General features: G+C 32.3%; 2 protein-coding genes across 4 annotated transcripts in view; one reads left to right on the top strand and one right to left on the bottom strand.

Moving 5' to 3' along the window:
* The window catches only part of LOC140444315 (ATP-binding cassette sub-family C member 10), a 46,315-nt gene extending 42,063 nt beyond the window's left edge, over window positions 1-4,252 (bottom strand). Inside the window, exons 1-4 of one of the 2 annotated variants that reach the window (XM_072536065.1) lie at window positions 4,050-4,252; window positions 2,941-3,151; window positions 1,578-2,023; window positions 1,263-1,518 (exon numbers count right to left, since the gene is read on the bottom strand). In XM_072536065.1, coding sequence (XP_072392166.1) covers window positions 1,263-1,518; window positions 1,578-2,023; window positions 2,941-3,121 — 883 coding nt within the window. In that variant the 5' untranslated portion in view covers window positions 3,122-3,151; window positions 4,050-4,252. Of the gene's footprint in view, window positions 1-1,262; window positions 1,519-1,577; window positions 2,024-2,940; window positions 3,152-3,919 lie in introns of both variants that reach the window. The other variant, XM_072536069.1, reaches the window with a different exon arrangement.
* Window positions 4,253-5,560: 1,308 nt separating this feature from the next.
* Window positions 5,561-16,975, top strand: LOC140444324 (adenylate kinase 8-like). Of its 2 annotated transcripts, XM_072536076.1 has the most exons (7): window positions 5,561-5,756; window positions 5,893-6,278; window positions 6,335-6,516; window positions 8,851-9,040; window positions 15,653-15,938; window positions 15,994-16,245; window positions 16,611-16,975. In XM_072536076.1, exons 2-7 carry the CDS (start codon window positions 5,918-5,920, stop codon window positions 16,777-16,779), a joined length of 1,440 nt encoding a protein of 479 aa, XP_072392177.1. In that variant the 5' UTR covers window positions 5,561-5,756; window positions 5,893-5,917; the 3' UTR covers window positions 16,780-16,975. The 2 variants fall into 2 exon arrangements, with proteins under 2 accessions (XP_072392177.1, XP_072392180.1); XM_072536079.1 differs by lacking the exon at window positions 5,561-5,756 and having other exon boundaries at window positions 5,853-6,278.
* Window positions 16,976-17,407: the final 432 nt, after the last annotated feature.

Here is a 17,407-nt window from a genome sequence, read left to right on the forward strand (position 1 = left end):
GTCGACAATGTTCTCGTAATTTCATATTCATGAACCACATTGCGTACACTATGGCTACACACGCTTACAATTTATTTACAACGTTTACAATTACAAGTGAAAATGCGCACTCTAAAATAAATATTGAAGAAACAATATCAGTACCTGTTTTATCTGCTACTCTAATAAAAGATTTATTAGAAATCGCACTTTTCGACATTGTAGGGTTTTCCTGCATTTCCGTTTTAAATACATTTATAATCATTTCCTTCGTTTTAACGTCAAAATGTAACTTTACTGGTTTTTTTTAGGTGGAGTGAGGGTTAAATCAATATCAAGGAGTTCATCGGCTGTATCAGTGCTTGACATTTTTGTTATTCTATTTATCTTCAATAACTTAATGTACTTAGTTCATTGAGAGAATGTCAAAATAGCCTAGGGAACAATAATATGTATTGTAATAAAATCAGCATCATCGAAAATATCGGTAAAGTTATGAAACTGCATTCTGTATATATTCTGTATATATTTTTTATTAAAAAATAATCATATTCACTTACAAATAACTCGATAAATATTGACTTTGTGTAAAAACTGTATAAAATAAAAGTTGCTTTGAATTAGTCAGTTTATTCAATTCTGGACTTATTTTGAACGCATGTTTTTTCACACCCGAGAAGGAGTGAAACTCAACCCCATGACAAAAGCACATATCGGCACAATATCACTTTTTTTCTTTGCTGTTAGCTATGTATATGCCAAATTTCATATCAATCCAAGTGGTTCTTTAATATTTACAGCAAAAACCGTGAAGAAATGGACTAAAAAGGAAATAAAACATTTCGAAACATCAATAAATTAAAATATTGGTTTCTCTTACCTTTATTAAAGTGATTACCGCAAGCTATTTTTACTTTTGATTAACAAATACTTTGTTTTTGGATAATAAAAGTTCACCACTACACACTATAAAACTTAATACTGAACACTTTAACTAAACTCTACAAAATAACACGACCAGTAAATAACTTAACAATAACTATAACATATAACACACAATATATTAACTTATAAACCAACACGCTAAAAATACAATTTGAATTTAAACAGACTGGCAAGTTTGGACCTGTAAAATGAGAATCCATCTGGCTTAAGGCAATAAATTATATTTAATAGCCTCTTGACGAATGAGGAGGCGAATATCAACGCGCGCGTTTGTTTACAGTTGAGAATTTGCTGAACGAATGTAGTTTAAGTACAAGCTAAAATAATTTTATTCTTACCGTGTTCTATCTTCAGGTAATTTTCTAGTCTATTACTATTGTTATCGCTGTTTATTGAGTCCGGTAGATCGTACAAATCATCAGACGTAACGATCTTGTCTTCAACTCCTTTATTTACTAGAGACTTGACCCAGGAAAACGACAAACGAGACAACCAGTTAGTATCTTCCATAGCGACACCGAGATCGTTTGGATCTCCCTCTTCACTGAACCTACCGTAGGCGTTGGTGTTTATCAATGGTTGGCGCTCTGTGATCTATTGGAAATAAGCAGGATAAAAGCACGATTAAAATCTTGGTCATCTCGTAAACTTACCTCTCTATATCTTTCAGGAAAATTTAATGTGGTGGTGCTACCGCCTGGTATCAAACTAATAGCGTAAACGATCTGGAAGACAGTACAAACAAAATGAATACCAAGTTCCATTTGGGTATTCCTGGTTGTTTTCTGCGAATTTATCAGGTAGGCACTTCGCAACGATATGACAGTCATCGCGAAAACCATACACCAGACGATACCCATTGCAGTAGGACCTCTTTGACTTTTACCTAACCTCGATCTTAGTCCCATTGTGTAGAGAAAATGAGAACACCAAGAAATGGCTTGGACAGCGCAAACCAAAAAAGCGGCGTTCTCTTTATTCTCAGTGTTCTTCATAATACTATTGTATGCTTGCAATATTGGATAAAACATAAGAAGTAGACTTACTACGCTTCTGACTCCGATACAATATCGCTGAAGCCTTCCTCGGGAAACAAAACCTAAAAGTTGATATCGGATAAATTAAGTGAATGTTATCTTGACAAATTAATTACTATTTAGATGGGAATAAGCCACAATTAAAGGTTAAAATACGTTTATTGACGTTTCAATTTCCACTTCGGAAATCGTTCTATACAAGAAACTGGCACATTGTCAGGAGAACGATTTCTGAAGTGGAAATTGAAACGTCAATAAACGTATTTTAACCTTTAATTGTGGCTTATTCCCATTTAAATAGTAATTAATTTAAAATGCCACAGGAAAATAGCTTATGTTGATAAGTTAAAATCATTTAAAAAAATTTAAGATATCTTTTAACAAACATTTAATTTTTGGGATACATTGAGTAATTTAAGGTAGTCCATTTTCATTTTTGTTATATTTTTGATAATTCATTTTTAAGTATTATAATAATTATAAGAAGTATACTAAAAGTTGTGGTTAGAAATGTCAATTTCTCTTCTTTAGACAAGTGATGAAGATAAAAGTATATCATGTAATAGCTGTATGCTAAGATTCCATGATTAATGCTTGGATTTAGTTACAAGTGAAGTTCTGTTTGTAACATTTGTGGAGCAAATCTGTACACCTGCCATGGTCAGTGATCATGTTATTTGATGAGGACCATTGCTTGCATTTTAATTGCATGGCAGTGATATTGCAGGTGTAGCCTTTGAACCAGGTCTATAGTTGGTTATTTGTTTATTCAACAGTGGAATCTCCAATTAAGATTCCACTGTATATAATGTTATTGAAGTGGCACCCCAGGTGTTTGCCAATTTTTATTAAATAAATAAAATCCACTAAATTTTTTATTAAATAAAAATTAAATTTTCTTGTTTTGTCGGAACAAAAATATTTTATTAGTGTGGTAGGAGCAATAATAGAACAAACATTATTTTTTGTTTTGTCTTACCTGTTTGAAGCCCAAAGTAATATGAGGATAGTACTGCAAAAAGTGATAGTACAGGTATCTGGAAACATAGTTGCTGGAAGCACTGGCCAAAATCGTGTCTTTGTGGTGACCATATTTGGAAACCTTCAGGACCACAGAGGCTACTCCAGTTCCAATTACTGCCTATGACATCACTTGTCATTTTAAATCATCAGGCACCATCTGGAGGTAGCTGAAAGTGCAAATTACATAAGATAATTAATAGACAAATGTGGTGTGATAAAGATCTACGAATAATCCTGAACTTATATTGAAATCAGAGGACATAAATATATGAATAAGTAAGCCATGAGACAAAATAAATATAAGATAGTGAGCAACACAGCGATCTATACTATTGCCACTGTTACTTAACATTTATAGTGAACATATTTGATAGGAAGTTCTACCTAGTAAAGTCTTTACAAATAATGATAACATCTTATGTATCTATTGCTATATCTTGCGGTAAAAAATGTAACCTATATAAACCTATGCAGAATAATACAGAAAACATTAAAAGTCAAGATGCGGTACTATCATTGAATACTGAAAATAAGTTGGAGCAGATAAATAAAAAACACAAAATAATAATAAATATAATAAAGATAAACTTGGAATATTTGAAATATCAAACAATGAATGAATCCAGACCAGAAAAGAATGTTTTCGATGAGAAACTTGTCTTGATGTCAAATGGACCTATTTTCAGAAAACATTACTGTGAGGGTGTATGGACTGCATTGTAGAGATTGTACTTTTTGTTTGGAGTACCTATAAAGAACAAAACTCTTTTATATCTAGTTTAGTAACTTCTGATGAATGATAACATAACCCATAAAATCTACTTATTTCTTTACAAAGTTTTCATCTAAAAACAATGCAAACAAATAAAATACTTTCTTTGAAACACAAATTTCGTGTACTATTTAAAATTAAACAAATTTTTAATAAAACACACCTTGTAAAATAAAACGTAATTTTTCTTTATTATATATTAGACAATAATTATTTTTAATATACTGATAATAAAGTAATTAATTATCCTATAGGTTAGATTTTAAATGACGGTAATTTAGTAATAATGGTACCTGGAAGATCCAAGCAATGGCTCGGTAATGGCGATATTCCTTTGTTTCTTAATATAATTTATAATTATGTGTCACATTATTTTCTTAGTAATTATTATTGGTTAATAATAATAATCAATCAGTAAAAGTAAAATAAAACAGCTGATTGATACATAAATTGGCAGAAATGTGACATGTATTCATGTTACAATCACAGCACACTCCAACCTAGCAATGCCAGTCCAATGTTATCGAGTAAAACGACAATTGGCGCATTGTTTAGTGTCAGGGTGCTGAACTACATGTATACATGCCGGTAAATTCAAAAGGCACGTAAAATTAAAACTCGTTTTTAGGTAAGGGAAAATCAATAATATCCTAAAATAACAAAAAAAGACCCTTATTCTATACGATAATATGTATATACTTTTTGTATACTATTTGGGTTTTCTTGTTATGTTGAGGATATATTTATTTTGCATTACATTAAAATGCCAAAGACGTTAAAAAATTAAAGAATAAAATCTTTATTTATAAAAATGTTACAAGAAATGTTATATGTGTTACAAGAACTAATAATACAAGCCGAGTGTAGTATAATTTAATGCTCTTAATGTTGTGACAAGAACCTGTCAGTATTTAAATAATTGTTTTGTTATTCTATTGTTAAATTTTATGTGATCACAAGTGGTCGTGGTAAAAACATACTCGGAACACTTGAGCCGCTTGTATACGTCTTATAAAGATGTAAAATGGATTACATAGATGTTTATTTTATTTTATGTAAACTGTAAAATAAAAAGTGTCAACACAGCAACTGTCAAATAAGTGTTACCAATTTATGCCAAAATATCACCTTCGTTCGATTACAGTTACAGTGTGTTCGAAACAAATGTTCTTCATAAAAACGATTTATAATGCATTTATACAAATTAAATGAAACATATTATTGTGTATTTCTTTAAGTTAACATTAATAAAAATCTTTAAATAATATTTCTACGAGTATACAATAAAATATGTCCCTTGGTTGTAATGCCAGTGTACTCGGCATAGTGATTCTAAAATAGAACACACCTACCGCCTAAATATTTAAGGTATCATGTGTTGGTATCATGTGACCTCACGGGATATGAGGCGAATGACGTGAAACGGTCTGTAAATTAGATGAAGTGTACATGAAAATTGTTATAATTTCTGTTGCAGCATTCTCTTATTTAGGGTTCTTAACATTTTGGCAATTTGCGGATTTTTTCAAGGGAAGGAAGACTTTGAACATGATTAATTTAATGACATAAAGTGACAACGAACAACGCGCAGGAACGAGACTAGCAGTGCCACCGAACGGAAGGGTGCCAAAGAAAACATGCGTTGAACTTGGCTATCCTTGTTACCAATCTGGGTTTAATTTATCTGTGGTATAAAATGTTTTCAAGTGGTGGCCTCAACGGGAGATCTACGAACTGCTTTAGTTGTAATATGACCGATAGATATCACCAGTCTCCAGAAAATGATAATATAATTTGCAAAGACAGTTAATTTCAATAGGTCCACTTCAAAATTTACATTTTTTCTTTACAGTTAGTTCCTATTGTATAAAAGAGTGGCGAAGGTGAAGGAATACAATTTCCCTATTAATGAAGATAAATAAGATTTTTGAATATTGTTCAATATTCTTGCTATTTTAAAAAATAATTTAATTATAATTTTCAATATATTTATGCCACTGGTAATGATTATCTTATTATTAATTTTCTCAATAGTTCGGTTTTTGTAGCTTTCAGACATTTTTAAATAAACGTCAACAAATTTCACTTTAATCAAAGTATACTTGTATTATTATTTCATGCCCTATTCATTTGTAGAGAGAATTATATACAAACACTCAAAATGTCAATCAAAATGAACGATCTTATTGATTCATCCAAAAAGAAAAAACTTCCGCTAAAATTTCCACTTTGGCACATTCCCTACTTGGAAAAGCACCGAATCTACGACTTGTTTCACGAGATAGTTAGGGAATTGGTCATACAAAAACCAGATGATCATGTCCTTTTTACCAAACAGATTTTACTGAATGCCGCCAAGAGCAGAGACGTCCCAAGAATATTGTTTTTACCCTCCCCCAAAGTAAATCTCCAGGAATTATCTTCGGAAGTAGCCAAAATAACAAAACAGTTTGTTATAACACGCCAGTCAGTAGCAAACTGTCTAAATGCTGATTTTGATATAGTTAGTTCAGAAGTTTTAGGTGAATGTTTTGAATTTTCGTATTAAACTTAAATTTTAGTTTGTTTTTATTTGTAGCAAAATGTTTGTCATTGATGGTTCGTCAGGAAAATTATTACTCCCATGGGTGGATCATTGTGGATTGTATCAGAAATGTGGATGATGCGAAACAACTATTGTTGCTTGGTATAATTCCTTCGCATACCTTTCATTTAATAGCACCGTTGCATCCTAACGTTGAAGACATTTTATATTGCAAAGTAAGTTTTCATCTATGGAACAGGGTTAGTAAAATCAAAAATGTATTAATATGATAGTCAAATTTAAAAAATAGGCTACATAATTTAGAAGATCATTGTTCTTCTTTTTCTAGTGCCCTTTTTATTTGTAACAGTTCAGACGACTGATCGATATGTTAAGTACACCAAGCTCTGCTTGGTATTTAGACTCCATACTATATTACTCAAAAGCCACCAGACTATATCAGTTTAATTGATACCGTTCTTAGATACTTTTTAGTACACTCATTCAAATCCGTATATGATCTTTTTAATCAGAATTATAATTTTACGGTAAGTATTTATTTCTATCACTTGAAATATAAAATTTCAACAAATAATTCAACACGATAGCATCAAGCGAAGACGTGAATAAACTCGAAATAGATAATATTTACCAAAACTTCCATCTCGAGATCTTGTGCCTGACTCGAGTAGTCTCATTTAAACGTATTACTAATTAGATAATATAGCTCTATTTCTGTCATTCACATAGGATGCTCGTAAAATCTTTTTTTTTTCACAGGAGTCACTATGATATTGGTACCAGCAGATTATCCGGTCCACAGTGTGTTGCTAAAGCTTATTTCAAATCGAGTGGCGAGCCCTTCCACGAAATAGTGTGTATACGATAATATGTATATATTTTTTGTATACTATTTGGGTTTTCCTGTTATGTGGAGGATCTATTTATTTTGCTTTACATTAAAATGCCAAAGACGTTAGAAAATTAAAGAATAAAATCTTTATTTATAAAAATGTTACAAGAAATGTTATATGTGTTACAAGAACTAATAATACAAGCCGAGTGTAGTATAATTTAATGTTCTTAATGTTGTGACAAGAACCTGTCAGTATTTAAATAATTGTTTTGGTATTCTATTGTCAAATTTTATGTGAATACAAGTGGTCGTGGTAAAAACATACTCGGAACAGCTGTTCTCTTAATGCCCCTATGTCTAACTTTGATTAAATTCTCCTCTATAACAAAATAATTATGTGACCTACGAATAGGTCACATAATTATTGCAAAAGTGGATTATACAACAAAACAAATTAATATTTAATGTAAATAAATAGAAACAAAACAAGAGTTAAAAAATAATCTTGTTAAAAACAATTTGAGCCGCTTGTATACGTCTTATAAAGATGTAAAATGGATTACATAGATGTTTATTTGATTTTATGCTTAGAGTAGGGAATTCTACTCGTAAAACTTCCATCTCGAGATCTTGTGCCTGACTCTAGTAGTCTCATTTAAACGTATTACTAATTATATGATATAGCTCTATTTCTGTTATTCACATAGGATGCTCGTAAAATCTTTATTTTTTCACAGGAGCCACTATGATATTGGCACCAGCAGATTATCCGGTCCACAGTGTGTTGCTAAAGCTTATTTCAAATCGAGTGGCGAGCCTTTCCACGAAATAGTTAATTGCGCAGACAATAGAATATCTATGATCAGACCCATGCAGTGGCGTTGCAATATTAAACAAATTAAATTATTTGAAATCGCACTAATTACAAAATTATTACTCACTTAAAGAATAAATGGAGTTTGATTGTACACAGATTGTTTTATAGATATCAAACTTTTTGTTTGTTATAATACCATCTTTAACATAATAATATGTTTCTGCATAGTTAGCAACCAGTTACGGACTGCCACTGATTTCAAAAGCCAAATGAGGTCAGAAAAACAATAAGCGTATTCAGATTCTGTATCTTGTAAGAATATTAAGAATTCAGATTTCAGTTCCAGAACTCTTGTCAATACCTTTCCTTTGGAGAGCCACCTGGCTTCTAAAGGAGATTTTTCACAGCATTTTCTTTGTAGCTATTAATATACTTTACATACAGTAAAACCAAGAGTATATAACATTTAATAAACCAATTTATAGGGCTAGTGAAAGATCCTTTCTAAATACATTATTTTTAAAAATGTTCTATAGGTATTTGATTGTGCATTTTCGTATTTTAAACAATCGTTTTTGTATCTTATAGCGAGTTTTCTTCTTTACTTAACATAAACTTTCAGTAAATTGTTACATCTAACACTATTGTACTATAACTATGGTACTAGTGTACCATATATAGTACCATACGTATAGTACTACTATACTTGGGCTATTTCGTTACAATATGTTGAAGGGTAAAATATTTTAAACATTTTGAAGTTTCTTTCGACTTGTTAGGCTCTCCTCATTCTATAGCTTTCAATGGTATTAGTAGTGTTGGACTTTACAATTTTAAGTGAACATTAAACAAAAAATAAATTGATATATTATTATTATTTATCATTTGTATTTTTAGGTACCTAGCCACTGGCCAGAACAAAGAAGGCTAATCGTTAGCCTTAGAAACATATTTAAAAATTCTTTGAGAGAAATTAATTTTGGTCATAGACATATAACAGAAATAATCGCAGAAATCATAGAAGTATCTAAAATAAGGAAACTTTTGAGGCCGATACAACCTAGGGTGGTGATTTTAGGTCCAAGAGGTACTTGTTTAAATTAGATTTGTATATTTTTCTCTGAAAAGATTTGTGGTTGTTGTGCTGAACCACGTACGTAGATTTTTAAGCCAGGAAATTCTTAACCTTCCTGGTTCTCGTTTTCCTTCTACTTTTCCTTGTAGAATTAATTGCAGTAATCCATATCGTTCGCTTGTGAAATCGCTCGTGATTCTCACTTTCAATTTATGAGAATATCGAAAACTCAAAGAAATAACGAGAATCTTCTAATAAACGGAACCAACGTCGAACCAGTGGACAAATATGCATATCTGGAAACAACGATTAACTCCACAAATAATTACATTCAGGAGATCAAAATCAGAATAGAAAAGGCTAGAGCAAATTTCAACAAAATGAGAAGAGTGCTATGTATCATCATCATCATTGGTGCTACAGTCCTATAAAAGAGCCTCGACCTCCCCAAGTCTATTACGCCAGTCAGTTCTATCCATTGCCAACTGTTGCCAGTTTGCTGCGTCTATTTGTCTACCATCCTCATCTACACCATCCCTCCATCTGAGTTTTGGTCTACCCCTACTTCTACTTCCCACAGGTTGTGACATAAGGATTCTTCTAGGAGGGTTGTTCTGATGTGATCTTGCCAGATGTCCTGCCCATCTTAGTCTTCCTATTTTTATAAAGGATACTACGTCTTTACCACCAAATATATGTTTATATCTGTGATATATCTCGTAGTCGTACCTCCTTCTCCAAACACCATTTTCACAGATGCCACCAAATATTCTTCTCAGAATCCTTCGTTCAAATGGAGTGCTATGTATAAGGGATTTAAAATTGGAACTAACAGTTAGGTTGGCGAGGTGCTATGTTTTTTCGACTTTATTTTATGGAATGGAATCTTGGACCTTGAACGCGACATCAATGAAAAAACTGGAATCATTCGAGCTGTGGGTGTATAGAAGAATTCTGAAAATATCGTGGACACAACACGTCACAAATAAAGAGGTTCTGAGAAGGATGAATAAAGAAATAGAAATTTTAAATATAATTAAAACAAGAAAATTGGAATATCTCGGACATATTACACGTGGAGAGAAAGACACCTTGCTCTAACTGATTATGCAGGGAAAGGTCCAAGGAAGGAGAAGCATAGGGAGGCGTAGAATGTCATGGCTGCGTAACCTGAGAGAGTGGTACGGATGTACATCAAATGAACTTTGCAGAGCAGCCGTCTCAAAAGTCCGAATAGCTATGATGATTGCCGACCTCCGCCACGGAGATGGCACTTGAAGAAGAAGATATCTTTCGCTGTTTCTCATAATGTGTCTCATAATAGTTTAGGTGAAAACTACCGAAGAAATTTCTTCACCTACCATATTTGATAAAAAGTCAAAACATTAGTTTCAAGAGGATTAGCAAAACTTACAGTAGGTGTAGCTTTATATGCCAGCTTATTCATTTGCCACTTATAATAAGGAACATTAAAATCACCAAATATTATGAAAACAAGCTTAAATAGAATACAATGTTTTTCTTATGTATTTTTTCTAATTTGTATTCTTGTTATAATTCCTGTTTTTATAGTATTATGTTCTGCATTACTATACAGAGTATTTAACAAGTTATGACCATTTTTATTTCGAAATCTCTATGAAATCAACACCATGTATATAAAGAAGAAATGCATAAACAATTATTTATTTTATATAATAAAGTCAACAATATATTGTAGTTTTTAAATTAAGTTTAATTAAAATCATTGACAAAAATTTGTATACACTGCGAACTAGAAAACAAAATACTCTTTCATTTTTATATGGCATTCCCTATACCTAAATTTATTAATTTTCAAAATGTTTTCAAATTCCGGGAATACATTCAATTTTTGTAAGTAGAAATAAATATTGAGAATTGAGTGATAATATAACAAAATTATTTTTATTCAATAAGTAACTAAAAGAATATATAAACCATTATAATATGAAATGAATGTAACAATTAATGTGATATTAAGAAAATAAGTCTTAAGTAAATGTTCAAAATGTCCACTTTCAACGTCTATACAAGAAGTTTGTATCCGATATTCAAATGACCGAGTCACATTTCTTAACATTTGTAAGTCAATTTTATTAAAAGCTTCTCTTATTCTATTTTTCATATCATCTGGCGTTGTTGGAAGCTTCTGGTATACAAGGTCTTTTATATACCTAGCCCAACATGAAAAAATCAATTTTGGAGAATTCCGGTGATCGTGGTGGCCAAACAGTTGGTCCTCCCCTGCCTATAGACAGGAAAGTTAATATTTAGATGATTGTGAATAGGAGCAGTGTGGTGAACTGAAGCACCGTCGTGTAAAAACCACATTCGTTGTTGAATATTAAACGGTACATTTTGCAGTATTATTGGCAAATGATTATTTAGAAAATCCAGATATATGGCACCATTCACACGACCGACACAAAACTGTGGGCCAATCACACAATCGCGAACAATACCAACCCAAAAATTTATAGACCATCTGGTTTGACTGTGAGTGTTAACAAAATAGGAATTGCTTGAAGCATAGTAATGAAAATTATGTCAATTCACCGTTCCATTTTTGTGAAATGTAGCATCACCTCTAAAAAGCACATAATCGAAAAAATCGGTCTTTTTGCAATTGCTGTTGAGAGCATTAACAAAAAGCTAATCTGCGTTGATAATCATCGTCTGTCAATTCTTGATGTAACTGTATGCGGTAAGGATGCAGTTTATGTTTACGAAGGATTTTTGCCGCCGAAGTTTGACTAATGTCATGTTGACGTGAAATTTCACGTTTGCTGATGTGGGGATCTTCAGTAGTAGCTATCAGTACATCATATTCCTTTTCTTCACTTAGAACAGTTTTGGTTCTCTCATTTTTTTCATATAAATCTGACCCAGTGCGTACAAAACGATCCATTAATTTTTCAAAAGCTCTTGCGTTTGGCTTCCTCCGTTCAGGATATCGCTCGTGATATATTCTGGATGCAAGTAAGCAATTTCTCGAACTTTCTCCTAATACCCAGATCATATCTGTTAACTCTTTTACAGAAAAATTCGTTTTTAGCAATAAACACAAGCCACACAGACCGATTAAAAAGATAATAATATGAAAACTGTCATGTTCAACGCCTACCGTTTACGGTTTAATAATATGGAAACTGTCATTTTTTCATAGCCTACTATTTTACCTTTGTAACTGACACAAATGGCCTTTCACTTAATTGCTGCGTGTCACAATGGGGAGTTAGGAATTTTTTATTAAAAATTCCTGGCTTAGAATACTGTTGATATACCTAACAATCTAAAAATTGTTACACAATTGTATATTGTTTTGCTTTCTGTTTTGTGTGAGTTATTTATTTAATAAAAATATCTTGTTACAGTATTGTACAAAACATATCTTGTAGGAATTTTTGGAATCTTGTATTTCATTAAGAAAATATGATATTTACATAATATCACATTTATTGATACATTCATTGCATATTGTTATGGTTTATATATATTTTTAGTTACTTGTTGAATAAAAATAATAGGTTGTCGCATTTAAAAAAATGTATGTTTGCTATACCACGTAGTTTGCCTTTCCCGGCGGGTCCCAGTTTAATATTATTTTCGGCCACCTATGCTCTGGCATTCACACCTTCTGGCACCATAAAGTCCAGTTCAACTATTCTTATTTTATTTCGTATTGTTGTTGTCATTGGCCATACTTCCGCTCCATATAGGGTAATATTCATCACTATGCTTTGAAAGATCCTCTTTTGCGGTGATTGTTTTTGTTATTTCATTACCTAACTTTATTTGCACTTGTGTTTCTTTATACAGTCTTTGTGTTATATTCACCCATTTCTCTCTAACGCGCATTCTTCTCATTGCCTCCCATAGTTGTTTCCTGGGTACGCTATCGTATGCTTTCTCTAAGTCGATAAAGGTCATATGTGTTTCAATGTTTTTTTCTTTGTTTTTTTCAATCACCTGTCTCATAATGAATATATTATCTAAACATGATCTGGCTTTTCGGAATCCGGCTTGTTCTTCGCTATAATGGTCCATGTGTTGTTCTAGTTTTTCTTTTATAACTGATGAAAAGATTCTTGCTATTGAAGGCATTACACTGATCCCTCTGTAGTTATTTGGTGACCTATTGTCACCTTTTTTGAAAATGGAGGACATGTATGATAAATTCCACTCATCGAGAATCTTCTCTCCTGCTTCGATTTTATTGAACATTCATATAAAGAATACTATCCTTGCGCCTCCATATTTCAGCAGTTCCATTTTTATATTCCCTGGTCCTGGTGCTTTATTGTTTTTGGATTTCTTTAGTGCTTTATTTATATCTTCCTCTGTGATTTCTGCTTCCTCAGTTATTATTGTCACAGGGTCGTATGAGATATACTCCGGCCTATTCTCCTGCAATAATTTTGTGTAATGCTTTGTCCACTCTTTTGATGTAATTATCTGTATGGTATTTTTACTTCGTTTATTACTTCTGATGTTTTTTATTTTTTTCCATGCTTCCGTTGATCTGTTATACCCTATCGTGTTGTCTATGTCTCTGCACATTCTCTCCCAGTATTCGTTTTTCTCGAGCTTTATTCTTTGTTTAACTTGTTGTCTGAGGGTAACATATTCTCCCCGTGTTCCTGGGGTTCTGTCGTTTAGCCATTTATGAAATGCACTTTTTTTTTCTTTTAATCATCTCTTCTAAGTCGTCGCTGTATTTCTCCAAATATGTATTCTTATGTTATTCAATACCCAGCACTTCGTTTGCCGCTTTGTTTATTTTTTCCTTTAGGTGTTGATACATTTCTGTTGAGGTCCATTCTTCGTTCATCTGTAGCATATTCTGTAGCCTATTCTGATATAGTGTTCGAGTACTAAGTTGTTGTAGAAATTCTACTTTATACCTTGTATTTGCGATTTTTTGCATCTCCTCATCTTTCTGGATATTTTCTTTTTGTCGTCTTCCCGTGTATATGAATTTTCCTAGCACTAATCGGTGGTTACTTGCACATTCTGCTTGTCTGTATAGTCCCTCTTCTTGTATTATTGTTTTGCTGGCTTTTCTTACTATTATTAAATCAATAATTGATCTTTGGTTTCTACTAGGTTCTTTCCATGTGTATCTATGTATGTTTTTATGCTGGAATCTTGTGTTGGTTATGGCTAAATCGTATTCTCGACATATTTCGATTAGCCAACTTCCATTGTCGTTTCTAATTTCGTCTTCTCCGAATCGTCCCACTATATCTTCATCATCCTTTCCTATGTGGCTGTTAAAATCTCCAATTAGTAGAATATCTTCTTTTTCCTTTGTCCTGTCTAATACATCTTTTAGTACGTTGAAAAAAATCTTTCTTTTTTCTTATGGTCGCTATGAAAAAGTGTCATCAAAACAATAAGTATTGTCAGTTAATGTCAAATGTATTTTGTAGTATTGTAAAGCTTTTTGCACCGTTTATGGATTGTGCAATGGGTCGAGGTAAATTTATCGATGAGAAATCAATAGGGTATCGATCGAAGGGCATTAAGACACATTATAGTGAAAAATTGACGAGAAAATTATATGGAGTTAAGCGTTCTATGGAGTGACGTTATTGGAAGACACGTTTCCAGATCAACATATCACCGAAAGAGCATAAAGATTGGACTCAGTCGCAATGGGATTTAATACAATGAAGTGATGAGTCCAGATTTGAAGTGTGTGTTGGAGACAGTAGGAGTCGCGTCATTCGCAGGAAAAATTAAGCTTTCCATCCCGACTGTCTGAAGAGAAAATTCAAATTTCCTGCATCTGTCATGATCTGGGGCAGCATGTCATCTAAATGTGTGGGAAAGTTACTTTTTATCCATGGGATTGTAAACACGGACAAATATTTGACTATTTTAGAAGAATCTCTTTTACCGATTATGGAACACCGTTTAACATTAGCGGAAGATTTTGCCTTGCAACAGGACGGCGCAGGTTGTCATACCTCAAAAAGAGTTTAAAATGGATTGAAGACCATAGCATACCACTTCTGGAATGGGTTTCTAACAGTCCCGATTTGTTCCTGATATAGACTTTGTAGTGCGAAATGAAAAAAGCTTTGAGAAAACATCCTGTTAGGTCCGTCAACGAATTGAAGGGAAAATTCCAAGAAATATGGGATTCGTTTACATTAGAATTTTCTCAGGACTTGGTAAAAACTATGCGTCGAAGCATTGTGGATGTTATTAAAAGTAAAGAAGATGTAACTCAGTGGTAAACTTTTACATTTTTTTTGTTAATATTACATATTCTATGCGTTTTTTTTTTAATTTATTATTATTCTGTTTAATCAATAGTTTTCATTACGTTATAAAATATTTTCTATAATTAGAAAATTCAAATGCATTAAAACTTCTAAAATTTACGCTGCGCTTTTATTTTTGTTCTCTAAAATTTAATTTTCTTATCAATCTAACGTTGGGCCAACTGATATGAGAAGGGCCTCGTATACTATAAATTATGTCTTAAGAAAGAGCCCTATGTAGATTGCTTATTATTTATAGACCGATTAAATGTCTTTGCATATCTTCTCTTCTTATCTTTCTATGAGCTTCCAAATGTAAAATATGTTACAGGATCTGGCAGAAAAACTCAAGCAGAGCTGCTTGCTTATAACCTAAACTTGGTCAACATAGACTTCGAGTATCTTCTTTGCCAGGCCTGGATATCGCCAACCGAATTGGGTCAACAGCTCCGTCAATGTAACAACGAAGTTTGTTTTCATGCCGAACTTCTTTGCCAAGTTGTTAACAAAAGAATTATGCAATGCGATTGTTTAGGTCAAGGATGGGTTCTTACCGGATATCCTTACACTGTTGCCGATTTTAAGTACTTAGATTCGCTGGATACACCTCCCAACAGGTATTTTATCATTATGAAACAATCTTTTTCTATCCATTTATCGATGTTTTTGTAGAGTAATATTCCTCGAGTGCGACCTAAATGTATGCAAAGAAAGACTTCGTCATCGAAAGATAAATACTGCAACTGGCCAAACAGCCAAAAAAGACTCCTCAGACCATGAAAACGATAAGGAGTTTGTGAATCACCCAAAATTTGATTCAAATCTTATCAATGCGGAAATAAATTACTATTGTCAAAATTATGGCGCTTTGAGAAAATATTGTGGTGGTACTGCTAGTATTGTAAATGGTGATCTAAATGAAAGGTAAAAATATTATTTTGCTATTAAAAAGCCATTTAAACCGAATAGAAAACACTGGCATGACATTCAAAAACCGTTTTTGCAGCACATGAAGACATCCTTGGCACCAGCTAAACGTTAATCATTTAGCTGGTTTTAGGGATCTTTCATAGAAAATTCAACAAATAAATGTAATGTTATTGTCAATAAAGCAGTCAAAGAGTTCATTATAAAGGCATGCCAGTTCTGTGGAGCCTATTACATGCTAAGCATATTACTTTCAATTCTTTGTCTGCCTCAGAAATAAATATTTTACGTTTACCATTATAAAACATTTCCTTTTCTACGATTTTTATATATTTCAAAAGTATACCATATATTTTTTTTAGAGTTGTTAATGAAACCATATCGGCAATCGTTTTGAGAGCCGCTCCAGCAGCACCACCAAGAAAAGGCCTTTCCGCTCAAGATGACCTGTCTTCTACATCATCCGACGATTCATGTGGGTGTCCAGTAGTTTTATCGAAGATTATGGATGCATTTGTAAAAACAAAATAAGACATAATATTTTATACGAACTCTTTGAGTAGTTTAATTTTATTTTATCTATTTTCTATCACAATAAATATAAAAAAAAACAGTGGACATGAATACTGAATCAATATATTTAAAAGGAAACCAAGCCCTACTAGGGCTTCCTACTGAGGCGCTCTGATGATTCCTGAAAGGACGAAATACATATAGGCAAATTGTAGAGGCACTATACGTAAAATAAAATCTTTTCTATATGTTTATTTATTCGTATTTTGAGTATAAGAAGCCAGTTCATGAAAGGTTCTTTCTTAGACAAATCGATATGATAGGGAATGCAATTTCAGATTCCCCATGTCGCTTTATTCATCGTCTGTTTACTTTGTAAATCATAAAAGGCCCAGATTTAGGTAACAATCTGAATTTTGGTTTCGAACAAGTAGAAGTCTTTGGATTTTTGCTTTTTGCTTTGTTGTCAAAGTTTTCTTCTTTGCACAAGCATTAATTTTATGAATTTAGTGATTTACGGGTTGTATATGAGTCATCATATACCGTATTATACCTTTATAATAAAAAAAAATAAATACTATTGTTTTTGATAATACACTTTGTATGATCTTAATTTAATTCAACAATAGAACCATTTAAAATAAAA

Source organism: Diabrotica undecimpunctata, chromosome 1, assembly GCF_040954645.1.
Source record: "Diabrotica undecimpunctata isolate CICGRU chromosome 1, icDiaUnde3, whole genome shotgun sequence".
NCBI classification, from domain to species: domain Eukaryota; kingdom Metazoa; phylum Arthropoda; class Insecta; order Coleoptera; family Chrysomelidae; genus Diabrotica; species Diabrotica undecimpunctata.